The 15,699-nt window shown below is 64.3% G+C and overlaps 1 protein-coding gene across 4 annotated transcripts in view; it reads right to left on the bottom strand.

Annotated features, from left to right (window-relative positions):
• KCNAB2 (potassium voltage-gated channel subfamily A regulatory beta subunit 2) overlaps positions 1–15,699 on the bottom strand; it is a 69,714-nt gene that overhangs the window by 22,708 nt on the left and 31,307 nt on the right. The window contains exon 1 of one of the 4 annotated variants that reach the window (XM_080656784.1): positions 4,930–5,305. The exons of 2 other annotated variants lie outside the window; for them this stretch is intronic. In XM_080656784.1, the coding sequence (XP_080512910.1) occupies positions 4,930–5,141 (212 nt within the window). In that variant the 5' untranslated portion in view covers positions 5,142–5,305. Of the gene's footprint in view, positions 1–4,929; positions 5,306–15,699 lie in introns of those variants that run through there. One more of the 4 variants, XM_080656785.1, reaches the window with a different exon arrangement.

Genomic DNA, 15,699 nt, shown 5'->3' with positions numbered 1-15,699 from the left:
CCCCATGGCGCCTCGGCATCGCTCGTATGTGCCAATCCAGAGCAACCTGCACTGTGACTGCTGGACAGAGAGGCTCAACCTCCCCTCGCACCGCCCCCGCCCCCTCCCCCCCACCCCAACGACACTCGGTCCAGCCAGGTGTGCTCCGAGTTGAGGCCACGTTCCCCGCGCGAGCGGGAAAGCAGGTGTGGCGAGAAATTAGGCCTTTGCTCGGAAGCAGTCCGGTAACGAAACAAAAAGAACCGAAGGCTCTGATCAGCGGTTCTTACCAGTTTTGGGGGCACAGACCCCTTTGAGAAAGCCCTTCCCCGGACATGGGCACGCACATGGGGACCTCAGAACCTTGTCTGCGATGCCCGGGTGTCCACAGAGCCCGGCATCTGGGCTAGGTCAGTCCAGGTGCCGGAGTGGGACCCGGCGCCAGACCGTGCTACGTATTCAGGGGAGGACACAGAACACGGCTGAGCCCACCTGTGTCTGGGGCTGCAGGCGGCGCGGCCTCTCGCCCACCAGACGGGCTGAGTTTCCTCCCGCGCCAGGGCAGCATCCGGCTCACGGCTCTCCCCCCACCGCCCACAGGAATAATTTAGCGAAAGTAGGACGCCACGTGATGCCAGGGTTACCCCGCTCACGGCGTCGCCCAGTGAAAAGGACGGTATTAGTTCTGCCATCCGCTGCCAGGCCTCGGGAGAAGAGATGAGAAGGGACAGGACTCCAGGCTAAAAGCTGCATAAACCCGCTGGCCTGTGTGTGGGGGGGGGGCTCTCCACAAATCACCACGTCGTCTGGACCACGGCTGGTGACACGCTGTCGCTTGAAACTTTCAAGACGCAAAAGCCATTTCCTACAGACCTTTCTCCCTGGACCATAACGTGATACAATGATGAAAGAGTTGGCCAAGGCCGGCCGGTGCAGCTCAGTGGCTGAGCATCGACCTGTGAACCAGGAGGTCAGGACTGGATTCCGGTCAGGGCACAGGGTCGGGGTGCGGATTTGATTCCCAGCAGGGGGAGTGCAGGAGACAGCCAATCGATGTTGATGTTTCTCTCATCGATGTTTCTATCTCCTTCTCCCTTCCTCTCTTTCTAAAATCGATAAAAACATGTTTTAAATAGTTGGCTAAATCTCCAAGCCCCCATAACGTTGGTCTCCGTTAATTTGGCTCTCTCTCTCCTGTGGTCTGGGAAAAAGGCTGCTGAGGCCTCTCGGCTTTAACCTTCGCCAGGAGAGGCGCCGAGGGCCAGCGCCGAGGTCACGTGGCCATCAGATGCCGGGAACCGCTGAACACTGTGCCCAGGTTCTGGGCAATTACAGATGCTTTAAAAATAGTCCAGGCCCTTCCCTCGGCCATCTGGGCGGACGACCAGCGCGGTCGGTGGAAGCAGCATGGCTTTGACGAGCTGGTTCGATGGAGAAGGGACCGGGACGTTTTCTGGTCAATGCGGTGACTGCCTTTCAGCAGGTCTGCCTGCTCACAGACTCCAGGCTCCCTAAGGTGGGCCTGGCAGGGGCAGGGCCCCCAGGGCGTAACTCAGGGCGAGATCGAAGGCCCTGGGCAGACTCAGGACCTAGCTGGCTCCCCCCGTTACTCCCGGGCTTGACTCCCGCTTTGCACTGAGCGCCGGGGCCCTCTGGCAGGCACGTGGCCTGTTAGTTCCCTCACCCTGACAGGGTGGCTGGACGCTGGCCTGGATCACGCCCCTGGCAAAGGCCAGCTTCCTGAGGATGGTCAGGGTGGGGGCAAAGTGGGATCTAGCCCCCTGCAGCCCCCTGCACCCTGGCTGTGGCCCTCGGACAATCATATGGAGCAACCCCAGGGGCAGGTGGTCGTGGGGCAGGAACCCCGTGGGGCAGGAACCCCGTGGGACAGGAACCCCGTGGGGCAGGAACCCCGTGGGGGCAGGAACCCCGTGGGGCAGGAACTCTGTGGGACAGGAACCCCGTGGGGCAGGAACCCCGTGGGGCAGGAACCCCGTGGGGCAGGAACTCTGTGGGGCAGGAACCCCGTGGGGCAGGAACCCTGTGGGGCAGGAACCCCGTGGGGCAGGAACTCTGTGGGGCAGGAACTCTGTGGGGCAGGAACCCCGTGGGGCAGGAACTCTGTGGGGCAGGAACCCCGTGGGGCAGGAACTCTGTGGGGCAGGAACTCTGTGGGGCAGGAACCCCGTGGGGCAGGAACTCTGTGGGGCAGGAACCCTGTGGGACAGGAACTCTGTGGGGCAGGAACTCTGTGGGGCAGGAACCCCGTGGGACAGGAACTCTGTGGGGCAGGAACTCTGTGGGGCAGGAACTCTGTGGGGCAGGAACTCTGTGGGGCAGGAACCCCGTGGGACAGGAACTCTGTGGGGCAGGAACTCTGTGGGGCAGGAACTCTGTGGGGCAGGAACCCCGTGGGACAGGAACTCTGTGGGGCAGGAACTCTGTGGGGCAGGAACCCCGTGGGACAGGAACTCTGTGGGGCAGGAACTCTGTGGGGCAGGAACTCTGTGGGGCAGGAACTCTGTGGGGCAGGAACCCCGTGGGACAGGAACTCTGTGGGGCAGGAACCCCGTGGGGCAGGAACCCCGTGGGGCAGGAACCCCGTGGGGCAGGAACCCCGTGGGGCAGGAACTCTGTGGGGCAGGAACCCCGTGGGACAGGAACTCTGTGGGGCAGGAACTCTGTGGGGCAGGAACCCCGTGGGACAGGAACTCTGTGGGACAGGAACTCTGTGGGGCAGGAACTCTGTGGGGCAGGAACTCTGTGGGGCAGGAACCCCGTGGGGCAGGAACCCTGTGGGGCAGGAACTCTGTGGGGCAGGAACTCTGTGGGGCAGGAACCCCGTGGGGCAGGAACCCTGTGGGGCAGGAACCCCGTGGGGCAGGTTCCCAAGAGGCAGGAACCCCATGATTAGCAAGGGCGCCCCGTGGTTTGAGTCCTGACTTCCATCTCAGCTGCAGTGAAACACCCCACAGAGGATGAACTCACTCCCCCTCCTGCACCCCAAGTGCAGCTCTCCCGCGGCCGCACGTAAGGACGGCGGGGTCCTGGGTTAGGAAGTCGTGGAGCGAGGCTCTGAGCCCAGGTCCTCGGACGGCACCGGCCCAGCCCAGTGAGCACCTCCCCCTTTACTGCCGGCCGTCCTGCCTCCAGCAGGTGTGACACATGCGCATGTGGCCACGGATGCACATATAGGTGTCCCCAGGCGCACACGCGCACACAAAGGAGCCCAAAGGTGCCCACACAGATGCGCACACGCATGCCCACACAGGTGCCCACATATGCACACACAGGTGCCCACACACGCACACACACAGGAACACACACGTGCACAAGCAGGTGCCCACATATGCACACACATGTGCACACACAGGAACACACATGCACACACACATGCACACACAGATGCACAGTCATCTGGAGCCTCAGGCTCCGAGATCTACTCCTCAGTGGACTGAGGCTCTCCGGAGGGAAATCACGTTTATGGCCACTCCTTCCACCTACACAGCGCTTTGTATTTTTAGAACTGGCCCTCCGAGGATACCAGGATGGACTCAAAGATCGCAGGGGTGACCGGTATCAAAGTGAACGGTGTATCCTGTTTACTCTTAGCTTTTGATCCCCGCTTAACAGGAACCGAGCCCCCTGAGCTTCCAGACTGGAGATTCCATCCTGGGTGGTCCTCCCTGAGCTCAGAGGGTGGAGCCAAGGCCTGCTCCCGGAGGCTCACCACAGAGTCAGGCCTCCCCCAGGACCCAGGGAGGAGGGCCGTGGGCAGACGCGGAAGGACTCCAGCACTCACCTCCCGGGGCGCAGGACTGCGACCTGGTGCCTTCCCATCAGGTCCCACTGGGGGGCCCTGGTTGTGGGGAGGGTTAATCCCTACACCTCGCTGTCAGGACCGGCCACCCGCGCCGGCCACCCGCCCAGACACCCCCGGAAACGCAGCAGGAGCCTCTGTGGCCCTTCGGGGCCGCGGGAGCGTCTGATCACGGAGAGACGGGCAGCGCTTTCCGCGGAACGGGAGCCAGCGCCCTGCCCGCCTTCCCGGTTTCCGCAGGTGGATTGTGTGGGCTCCCCTCTCCCAGGAACGCTGTTCTCGACCAGTAAGGGCTCCGGCAGAGCGGCGCACGGGGAGTTAGGAAGGCCAGGCCCGCAGCAGGGTGCCCACGACCCTGCCCCCGGCGCCCTTTGCACCAAGCTGGGCCCCCCCTTCCACCGGGGCGCGTCCACCAAGCATCTAGGCAAGAGCCTGGGTGGAGCAGTGGGGGTGCGATGCAAGGGATGGCAGGAGGGTCCCTGCCCCCCAACTGTCTCCACGAACAGGACACAGTGGGAGCCTGCAGCCCGGGGGGCCTGCGCCCGAGCAGAGGGACACGTGACCGCCAGTGTCCTCACCAAGGGGCTGAGCATCCGCAGGAGACCCCAGAGGCGGCTCCGAGCCCCGGAGCCACAGTCCTGCTGGGGGTCTGGCTCGGGCCGGGGAGGGAACATTGATTCCATCCCATGGTCACCGGGTGGTCCCGTACCATCACACCAACGCTTGTCACCATGGCCCGGCGGCAAAGACCTCGGACCACCCGCGGGCCCTGTGCCTGGGGGGGCGGTGGGGGGGGGTAGAGCAGGGGCCTGTGGCCAGGGCCCGGGGTTCCTGGGAAGAGGAAGCATCACCGAATCACAGAGTCTGACATTGAGGGCGTGGCTATGGTAACCCCCACCCCACACAGGAACAGACAGGCCGCCACGCACCCCCCTCTCCCTGTGTTGTGAAGAAACGTGGGGCTGACCGAGCCTCCGTTACCTCTCACCCGCCTGCCACGGCTGCCCGAGTCCCCTCCTGGCCTCTGAGCTCGCAAACCACCCAAGTCTGACGGGATCTGCAGATTTTCCGGCACCCCCAGCGGGGGTGGGGGAGGGCACGCCGCCCGCCAAGCCACCTACGCCTCCTACCTATACTTCATCCCCGGCTGCTTCCCGCCGGCATCACTGACGCTTGGGTGGCTCTGCACCGACAGCTGTCCCAGGCTCCGGGCCACCATGGCCACAGCGCGGAAGCGGCCGCGGGTCCCCAGGCTGGGGCTGCTGGAGGCCGGCCGGCCCAGCCGCTCGTCGGGGCCCCGGCCCTTGAGGCCATGCTCGGAGCACACGAAGGACACCTGCATGCTGAGGGGTGCTGGCCCTCAGCTCCGGGGCGCCTCTCCCCTCCTTCCGGGCTCCGAAGTCATCTGCCCCTTCTCCGACGACGAGACTTTATCCCCGAGGGCGGAGGAGCTGCGAGGCCCCTTCAGGAGCCAGGGTTTCCCAAGACAAGGACGGAGAACGGACGCCCGTGCACCTTCCGGCCAGGGAATCGGATTTCCAGCGGTGCTGGGGAGACCTCTCACCCCTTCCTCGCGTCCCTCCTCCGCCCTCACCATCTGGCTCTGGCTGCCCGGCCCCCCCAGTGTCCAGCGGGCTGGGCTGCCAGTTACTCCTGACCAATGAGCGACACCGTAGCCTCTGACGGGAGGGGGGCGGGCCCCTCGTGGGCAGCGGGCGGAGGCCAGGGTTCCGGGAGCAGCTGCCATGCAGGCTTCCCTGAGTCTCCGGGAGGGCGCGTGCGATCAGCTCCGGTGGCTGCACTGCACACCGAGGGGCTGGGACTCCCCCTGGTCCATCAGAGCCGGCGGGAGGCTCAGGAGGCACCCGGCCCATTCATTATTAACGAGGCGACTGCACAAGCCTCTGCCCTGGCCGGGGCCGGTGGCAGCACAGGCTGCTCCAGGCTGACGGCCGCCCGGCCAGGACGGGGAGAGGCAGGCAGCGCAGCCGGTGGGCGGCGAGCTCCCCGCGGCTCCGGCGGCACCATCTGCTCGTGGTCCTTGCCCGGGCCAGTGGGGCCTCCCCCGGGGCTTGGCACAGGAGAAGCCAGATCCCCAGACGTGAAGGAGAAAGCCCGCTCTGCCTGGATGATGATGCCGCTGGGTTTGAGGTGCCAGCACTGACGTGCTCAGGTCTCAGCAGGTGCCAACAAACACTCAGTGAGTGAGTGGATAGGCCCTCCCATGCCACCCTCCCTCCCCACCCTCACACTCACCCTTACGGGGTTCCTGAAACCCAGGGAGCTGTCCCTGTTGGCGGGAAGGCTTTGCCCTCTGACCCCCAGCATGACGCTGCCCCTGCGGGTGGGCCTTGCCGAAGTCCATGTCTGTGTGCTTTCTGCCCTTGGGAGGGGCTGAGGAAGGGCCCTGACAGGAGGCAGGCGGGCAGGGCGCCCACGCTCCGCTGCTCACTCTCCGTGGGATCCCAGGTGGGCGTCCTGCCCTCTCTGGGGCTTGACTTCCAATGACAAAGTGAGGGGCGTGGAGCCCTGTGTCCCTCCCAGCTCGGGCCCCCGGACACCTTCTGCCCCTGCTGGCTGCACCCTCAGCTCTGACAGGGCCCAGAGCAGACCCACCCAGGGGTGTTTGCACGCCGGTGGCTGAGCTTGCTCCCAGCCCCGGCCCTGCCTTGTGACACAGACGTTAGTTAGGACTAAGACTGCGCTGGGTCCTGGGCTCCCTGCGTGTGAGCTGGGCAGCTCGGGGCGGCGACTTCTCTCCCAGCCTCAGTGGTCTCGGGGTCCAGCGCAGATCACCAAGGTGTGGTCAGATCGCGCCTGCAAAGCGCTCGCACGGGGCCTGGCCCCCGGCAGGGCTCACAGATGGCGTGCACCCCGTGGGCCTCCAGCGTAGAGGGGCTTTCTGGAGGCGCGAGTCAGTGCAGGCCCCGGTGGGAGATTCTCCCATCACTCCCCACGGGTGAGTGTACCCCTTCATCCTCCCCAGCGACACGGGCCTGACATGGCAGCAGGAGCCGCTCCCTGAGGGTGGGACCTCGACCCACCTGGGGGACAGAGGGGCTGGGCGGGCAGAGCTGGTGCCTTCGCCAAGAAGGCCCTGGCAGGTCTCAGAGGGCACCTACCGAGGCCAGGGAGGGGCGCCCCAGGACCCACCTGTCCACGTGGCCCCGGGGGTGGGGGGGAGGTGGATGGCAGCCTGCGGTGCTGACCCTTCACCAGCTCAGCTCTCCACGAGCTGGACCCTGCACGCGGGACCACACGCCCTGTCTGCCGGGAGCCCACAGGCCTGGAGAGCTGCAGATGGCAAAGGCTCCGCCCCTGGCCCTGCCCCCGGCTCGGGGTGCTCCTCGGCCCTGCAGGGCTGCTCGGCACCTGACCAGGCCTACCGAACCAGTGGTTCTGGGGCTGGGCCTGGGAAGCTGTATTTCATCAAGAGCTTCGAGAGGTGCTATCCATTTTTCTGTGCTCTGGCAAGGTACTGGGTCCCACAAGGGCTGCCATCTAACGGAGTGCTGTTTCTTTAAACCACAAGCACCTGTTCAAACGATGAGCCGGAGGCCCAAACCCACCACCCATAGGAGAAAACGCTAAGGCGCCGGGGCTGGCCTCTGCTCTGCTCCCGGGAGACCAGCCAGGTAACCCCGGGGCCCGAGTGAGGCGGGAGCAGAGGTCAAATGTAGGACACCCCGTGGAATCTGAACGCCCATAAGCAACGACTCACTTTTTAGTATAAGTGTGTCCCAAACATCTTGTGGGATGTACTTACACCAAAAAAAAAAAAAAAGAAAAAAGAAATCAATTTGCTGCTTATTTGAAATTCAAGTGCCAATGGGCATCTTGTGCTTTAATTTGCTAAATCTGGCAACGGCACACAGACTGGGCGGCGGGAGTGGGGGGGGGGGCGGTCCCTTCTGGCCGCCGACTGGCTCTGGCGAGGGCTTATCCCCAGGAAGCACAGGAATAAAGCCGCATGGATGCAATTTAGAAATGAACACGCAAGCTCGGGGGCTGGCCGCTCGCTGAGGCTGTCAGAGGCCAAAGTGGGCCGGCCGGGCGCTGTCCCAGGTGCTGATTTCAGAGACCAGCGAGCGAGCTAACCAGAATGTCCTCCCGAGCTCCCCACACGCCCGTCACCTGGAGGACACAGGGACAGTGAAGCCCCAGCCTTTGCTACGAGAGTTACAGCAACCCACCCAGAGGCCCCTTGCGGAGGGCCGCTGCCCTAGAGGACGCAAAGGAGGGGTGCACAGCCTCGCCCCCAGGACCCCCCGGGTTTTGGCGCCAGGATGGGTTTGTCGTTGGAGAGGACGATTGATTGAGCCTTTTCCCTCACCTGTGCCGTCACCCCCGGTAATGACTCTGCCCCAGCGACGCTGCACAAGACAAATGGAAGTGCGAGTGTGTCTCCCCCTTTTCTCTAGAAACCGCATCCTCTCTTCACCCGCAATGTCCCCAACGCAGGGCTTGTCTCTGGAGCACAGGACTGCACAGTCCCCCCTTTCCTCTGCCATGTTTCTACGTGGTTGGAATTTTTAAAAAAATCCTCACCCGAGGATATTTTTCCCACTGGATTTTAGAGAGAGTGGAAGGGAGGCAGGAGGGGGAGAGGGAGAGAAACATCGATGTGAGTCAGACACATCGATAGGCTGCCTTCTGCTTGCGCCCCTGGGCTGGGGATCGAACCTGCAACCGGGGTACGTGCCCTGGACCAGGTATCGAACCCGCCACCCTTTGGTCCGCAGGTCGATGCTCTAACCACTGATCACACTGGCCAGGGCGTGGCTGGAATTTTAAACACAAGATATTTACCCCAACGCACAGCAGAGCCGTTACCCGTGTTGCCTGGGCTGCAGCCGTCTCTGCCCCCTGCCGTGTCCCGGTGCTCCCCGCCACGCCGGCCCTTACCGGTACTTCATGCCTGTGCGCCGGGCGGTGCAGCCGTCCAGCGAGAGGCCGTGCATGCGGAGGAAGCTCTCCATGTTCCGGGCCTGGGCGGCCGCCCGCACCTCCCGCAGCCGCTGCAGCTCCAGGGTGTCGGTCTGGCGCACGGGGTGCAGGGCCCAGTCCGAGTGACACCTGCTGCTCACGCTCCTCAGGCTCTCGCTGTACGTCATGGACAACATGGTCCCGCCTGGGAGCCGCCACTGTCCGGACGGGAAAGGCCGAGTGGCGACGGGTCAGCGAGGGCCCCGCTGTCCCCACTGCCCTTGCCGGATGCCGGCGCCGGGGCAGGGTGGCTGCAGACACGTCCTCCAACAAGAGCGGCCGCCAGGGTGTGGGGACGGGCCTGGCCCTGCGGTAAACACCCCTCGGGGTGAGCGTCTCTGTCCTCCAGGCTGCGTGACCGATGACTCTGTCTAAGCACCTCCCCGCCCCCCGCACGGTGAGTCAAGCCCAGTGAAGCTGCATTCCAGGCGGGCGCACTCAGGGTGCTCCAAGTGGAACTGGGGCACAGAGAGCATGCAGCTAGCCGGAGCCCCAAAGCCAGAGACACGACAGCACAGCGCCCCCTGGAGGCGCTGCCGAGCAAGACCAGGGAAAGGCCGTGCCTGGGCAGCAGCATAAGCGCATCTGTCGCGGAGGCAAACTCAGGTGTGACCGTGCACCTGCCCATCACACGCGTGGGAAGGGAGAGCCACCCACACACCCGCTCTGGACACACCGGCAGCGCCCTCCGGGGTCCACGCTCTGTGGTCACTAAGGATGTCACCATCCGCGAATTCTTGCAATAGAGAGACCGAGCGGGTGCGTTCGAGGCAGAGTGATGGGGTAGGGTTATTAGGGACATCTCAAAGCTTACGTGTGGAAAACCGTGCTACGCGGCCACCCTAAATGACGATGGCGCTCCCTCGGAAAGAAAAACAACATGAACGTCCATCCGCAGGGAAGCAGGAGTGAGCCCCCACATCGCACAGGAACTCGTGGGCCTTCGAGGGTGAGGCGTCCCGCACAATGGACATACAGTGATTCCCGAGAGCGCGGGTAACGGCAACGGGGACGGGTGCCGAATGCGACCGTCAGGGAGACTCACGGACGCAACGAGGGAGGCGGCCCAGGGCATCTCCTGGCTCTGCCTCCACCCAGCAGCATCTCTGACTGGGAATGAGGACACGGTCACAGGGGTCAGGGCGGTCTGCAATCCAGGAGTGCCCCCTGCACCTGACCGGCCCTCGCCCCGGCCCCGAGGCCAGCCCAGCAGCCCGAGCAGCGTCACCATCACCAAGGAGAGATGGGTCGGCTGCAGAGCAGGACCCTGGAGCCCAGCCCTGGGAGCTGGAGGGCCCGGCACTGCCCTGCCTCTGTCGTCTCCAAGGGAGACAAGTTCGGTTTTCCCTGGGGAGGGCTGCGGGGCTGCTGCTCGGTCCCCGAGGGCGGAGGTGCCACTGGAGCCGGCCCGTCCTGGGGGGAGCCCACCCTTTCCCGCTGTGGTTCTTCTCCACGGCACGCGCCGCCCGCCGATGTGCCAGGCTTCTCCGAGCACCTTGCTTGCTGCATCTGCTGACCTGAAGGTCAGGAGGGCAGGACTCTCCTGCCCACGTTTACCACTGCGTGCTCGGTGCCCCGGCAGCGACTGGGCGTTTCCCTGGCAGTGCCCACAGCACCTGGCAGAGCTGGGCGGCTCCCTGACGCACACCCAGGCAGGGGGACGGGGTGGGGTAGGTCTTGCATTCACCATGGCTCAGATCCATGGGGAGAAGGGCCTGCAGGGCCCATGGCCTCCGAGACCCCCAAGGGTTTGGGCTGAGGTCACTGCTGGATGCTAAGGCAGGCGGGGATGCCCCTGGTACGAAAAGCCCCACCTTCCAGGAGCGTCACTCTGGGCAGGAGAGGGGCCGGGGGTTCCAGGGTCGGGTTTGTCTTAGGAAAGGCAGCAGCACCAGCTCCCGCCCTTCCTCCCTGCCTCCAAGTGCACGCAGGACAGTGCCAGGCGGCTGCCTCAGAGGCGGCTGTGTGGCCCGCGGCCAGCCCTGTATGGGGCGAGAGCAGGCCAGTCCTGGCTTCCCTGGGGTCCGTGTCTCCAGTGGGCAGGCTGCAGCTGCAGGGGCACTTCCCCAAAACAGGCCCAGCCAGGCCGAGATCAATAGCCATTAGCTTTGAAGACATCTCAGCACCCCGAGCTGGTGTGGCTCCAGAAATCTAGCCATGATCCTGAAGCTGGGCTGGCAGGTGGCTACGTGGTCAGGTTCTGGACAGGGCAGGCCTGTCACCCGCTCCGTGCGACCCAGGCCACACCTGACCGCTCCAAGCCTCGGTCTTCACGTCTGTGAAGTGGGACCATCAGGGCCTCTTGCACAGGCTGCCCCGGGCTGCACAGGACCGGCCCGGACAGCTGGGCAGGGGCTGGTGTTGCCGTGGGAACCCACCTTGTACAGGGAGGTGGCCGTCAGCAACCTGGGATATGACGCCAGTTCTAAGTGGAGTGGGGACAAAAGTATACACAACAGGGTGGAGGGCACAGGGCTGGCAGGCAGGGCCGGCTTCTCTAGAAGGCACACCTGAACACGGGCTTGCGTGATCTGAGGGCGCCGTGCAGGTACCAACGTGACTGGGAAATGTTTGCCTGGACCAAATGTGGGCGCCAACATCACCCGCCTGGCAGGGAACACCCGTTCCTCGTGAGATGTGTGCAGGGCGGGTGTAGCCAGCTTGGGCCGGGTGCTGGGGGCGGTAGGGTGCGGGTGAGCATGGCAGCCCTGGGCAAAGGTGCAGGGGTGAGGAGCTGGCACCCAGGAGGGGGTCTGCGGCCAGAGGGCCAAGCACAGCAGAGAACGTGGGGGGAGCGGGGCCCTGGAGGGAGGCGTGGCCCGTGAAGTCTCCTCTGGCCCCGGTGCCGCTGGTTTGGGGGGACAGAGTGGCTCCTGCCCTCCTCACGTGGGGCTTCCTCTGAAGGCCAGTGAGCAGGGTTGGGTCCTTGGATAAAGGGGGGCCCAGGAAGAATCCTTGGGGCTCCGGCCAGCCCCCTCGCTTCTCAGAACTCAGAAGCACTGACTTCCCCCTCCCCGTCCCCTCCTGCACCCCATCCTAGGAAAAATCAGCCCCCTCTCAACAGCCATTGCTAATAGCCATTAAGCTACAGGCTCTCCCGGAGCTGGGCCCGCCTTTTGAAAATCTTTCCGGTGGAGGGCCAGGGCCCAGAGGAACTTGTAAGTGAGCCCGGGATGGGAAGAGGGGGAGGACGGAGGAAGCTGTAAGTGAGCCCGGGATGGGAAGAGGGGGAGGACGGAGGAAGCTGTGAGTGAGCCCGGGATGGGAAGAGGGGGAGGACGGAGGACGCTGTAAGTGAGCCCGGGATGGGAAGAGGGGGAGGACGGAGGAAGCTGTAAGTGAGCCCGGGATGGGAAGAGGGGGAGGACGGAGGAAGCTGTAAGTGAGCCCGGGATGGGAAGAGGGGGAGGACGGAGGAAGCTGTAAGTGAGCCCGGGATGGGGAGAGGGGGAGGACGGAGGACGCTGTAAGTGAGCCCGGGATGGGAAGAGGGGGAGGACGGAGGAAGCTGTAAGTGAGCCCGGGATGGGAAGAGGGGGAGGACGGAGGAAGCTGTAAGTGAGCCGGGGATGGGAAGAGGGGGAGGACGGAGGAAGCTGTAAGTGAGCCCGGGATGGGGAGAGGGGGAGGACGGAGGAAGCTGTAAGTGAGCCCGGGATGGGAAGAGGGGGAGGACGGAGGAAGCTGTAAGTGAGCCCGGGATGGGAAGAGGGGGAGGACGGAGGAAGCTGTAAGTGAGCCCGGGATGGGAAGAGGGGGAGGACGGAGGAAGCTGTAAGTGAGCCCGGGATGGGAAGAGGGGGAGGACGGAGGAAGCTGTAAGTGAGCCGGGGATGGGAAGAGGGGGAGGACGGAGGAAGCTGTAAGTGAGCCCGGGATGGGAAGAGGGGGAGGATGGAGGAAGCTGTAAGTGAGCCGGGGATGGGAAGAGGGGGAGGATGGAGGAAGCTGTAAGTGAGCCCGGGATGGGAAGAGGGGGAGGACGGAGGAAGCTGTAAGTGAGCCCGGGATGGGAAGAGGGGGAGGACGGAGGAAGCTGTAAGTGAGCCGGGGATGGGAAGAGGGGGAGGACGGAGGAAGCTGTAAGTGAGCCCGGGACGTGGGAAGAGGGGGAGGACGGAGGAAGCTGTAAGTGAGCCCGGGACGTGGGAAGAGGGGGGGGGACGGAGGAATCTGTAAGTGAGCCTGGGATGGGAAGAGGGGGAGGACGGAGGAAGCTATAAGTGAGCCGGGGATGTGGGCAGAGGGGGGAGGCCGACACTGGCCTCACTAAGCCGGCGGGGGTCACGCGGCCTTGGCCTTCAGGAGCCTCCACACGGGATTTCTGAACTCCGGTCTGTTTGCCGAAAGGCACCAAAGCAGGGGGTTTGGAAGGAGCCCCAAAGGTCTCTTTTGAACGCGACATTCCTCTCCCTATCGGAGGTACCAGCCACAGTTCCTGCAAGCGGAGTGCGAGGGAGTGGCGTCCGGAGCGGGCCCTGCAGTGCGCGGCGTGGGCACGGCGTCGGGGCAGAAACAAAACCGCTTTTGCTCGCGAGCCGTCAGCAAGCCAAGGCACAGCCAAGCAGCCGGCCTGCCCAGGCGCGTGCCCCAGACAGCCCCCAGCATCCTCTGCCCTTCCCGGGAAAACGGAAAATGCAGAACCTCCTGGGTGAGCCCACCGACACCCGGGCCTCCCTGGACGGGCAGGTCTGGGAGCAAGCAGGCGCCAGCACCGAGCCCCCGCCTCCCCCCACGGTCACCCCACGGTCACCCAGGGCCGGCTTTGGGGGAGGTTTTAGGCTTTGAAAAAACATAGCGGGTCTAATTTCCAATCAGCCCGACGCACCACCCCTCTGTTATTCTGTCCCTGGACGCTTGTCCGCAGGCAGCACCCCAAAGCAGGCACTGCCCTGACCCCGGGGGGAAGGCCGCTCACCTGCTCTGCGCCTGCTGGTTGGGAAGGACACCCCGGCTGATGAGCAGCGGCTCTCAGGGTCTGCAGGCAGCTCGCTCGCTCACTCGCTCGTTAGGGAGTGTCGCTGCGGAGCGCCTGAGGCAGCTGCTGAACGAGGCGCGGCCCCCAGGGGTCCGCTGGGAGGCAGCAAGTCCATTAGTCCTATTAGGGCGTTTGGTCCCGGGAAACAGGCTGAATTATTCAGGAGGCCTCAGCCCCTGAACGCCCTCCCGCCCGGGAAGTGCAGCTCTGTGGTGCCGCCGGCCAGGCCGACTCGACGCTGGGGCTGGCGGGGGGGTGGGGGGGCCGCACCAGCCGGGGTTCTGCCATTGCCTCAGGCCACCCCTGCCTCCACTGCCCCCGATGGCCAGGGCCACGACCCTGGGGACCCGGGTGGAAAGGGTCCAGGTGCACAGCCCCATCCCCATCTCATCCCTGGCTGTGTCTGCAGGAGGGGAGCGGGGTCCCGTGGCATGTGACCCCCACCCTTTTCAAGGGGCTGAGGTCTGAGGAGACCCTTCCGCTGGGATGCGCCCAGATTGGTACCCACTATCTGGAAATGGCCGGAAGGTTCGGGAAGCCTGCTGTTCGACACCACCCGGGCCTCTCCCGCAGGGAGGGGCACAGGGACCCTTCCTCACAGCGCGCGTCCTGCCCTGGGGTTTGGGAAATGCTTCGAGGCTGAGCTCTGGGGGGAAGCTATGTGGAGCCCCTGTTCCAGGGTCATGACCCCAGGGTGCTGTGGAGAGCGGCTCAGCGTTTGGACAGGTTCAAGCCTGGGACTAAGGAGAGGGCACGGTCCTCTCGTGGCAAAGCCCTCCCAGCACAATTATAGCCCAAGGCTGTGGCTGTGAGCTTGAACCTATGGTCCGAACCTGTGGCCCCCCGTGGCTGAGCGACACGGGCTGCGGGAGGCACAGGCAGGAAACAAAGCTTGACCAGGTGCCTGTAACTGAGTCGGTTCGGAACCTGCGAGAAAGTTGTAAACATCTTGACCGCGCCCTTCCTTTGCCTATGGAAACTGGCTATAAAATAAAGACTCAGTTTGCAGGCCGTGGCGCTGTCGCTCGCTCTCCATCAGAGAGGACAGTGTCCCACCTAGACGCAGCTTCTTCTCTTGTCTGTCTTTCTCAATCCTTCACCGCCCCCCCTCAGGCTCACCCATGGCTGAGCTGGCGCGGCACAGGGTGCCAAAACGTCTCAGCGTGACATCACTTTCTGGAGAACAGGCCGGCCAGTGCACGTGGGATTCTGGACAGAGGCTGAGCTGCTTACCCTAACAAACCTGCAGACAGCATGGTGGCCACCAGCCTGCAGGTGGGGGGTGGGGGTGGGGAGAGGGAATCAGGGCCCAGGCCCCAGGCCCCGAGGAGAAAGCACATGGAAGTGAGTGCATGGCCCTAGAGGACACAGCGGTGACTGGCGGTGTGATCTGCTGGGAAGGCCTCAGTTACGGACGTGAGATGGGTTTTCTCAAAGGCCTGAGTCCACTACGTCCCTCACGTGTCCCCCTGGGCAGGAGGTGGTCCTGGGCCTCACTGCTGATTGGCTGTCATCGGCCTGACATGCTTTGAATGAGGACGGTCTCCTTCCCCCAGGCCACTGCTGCTCTCTGTCTTGGCTGACAAGCCCATGGGCGAGCTCCAGACACCCTGTTCCTGTGCCCCGCCCCCTCCCTCCCTCCTCTTCCCGGGCTCCTGTGGTTCAGCCCTTCTCCCTCTCCCTGGTCGCCCACATCCAGCCTCTGTCCCCGGTCTTATTCCCTACAGCGGAGCCAGATCCCTGCCTGTTCAAATACCGCCATGGCTCCCCAGGGCCCAGTGAATGCAGCCCAGCTCCTCCCTCCCAGGCCCCCAAGTACTTCTAGTCTTGTCCCACGCTGTCCCATCCCTGATGGCCCGTCTGTGAAGCCACCACTTCCTGTTCTCCGTGCACCTCTCCAAATCGTGACTCAGGCTGTCGCCTCACCTGGAACGTT

Source organism: Plecotus auritus, assembly GCF_963455305.1.
Source record: "Plecotus auritus genome assembly, chromosome: 2".
NCBI lineage: Eukaryota > Metazoa > Chordata > Mammalia > Chiroptera > Vespertilionidae > Plecotus > Plecotus auritus.
This window is presented reverse-complemented; position numbering and strand designations above follow the sequence as displayed.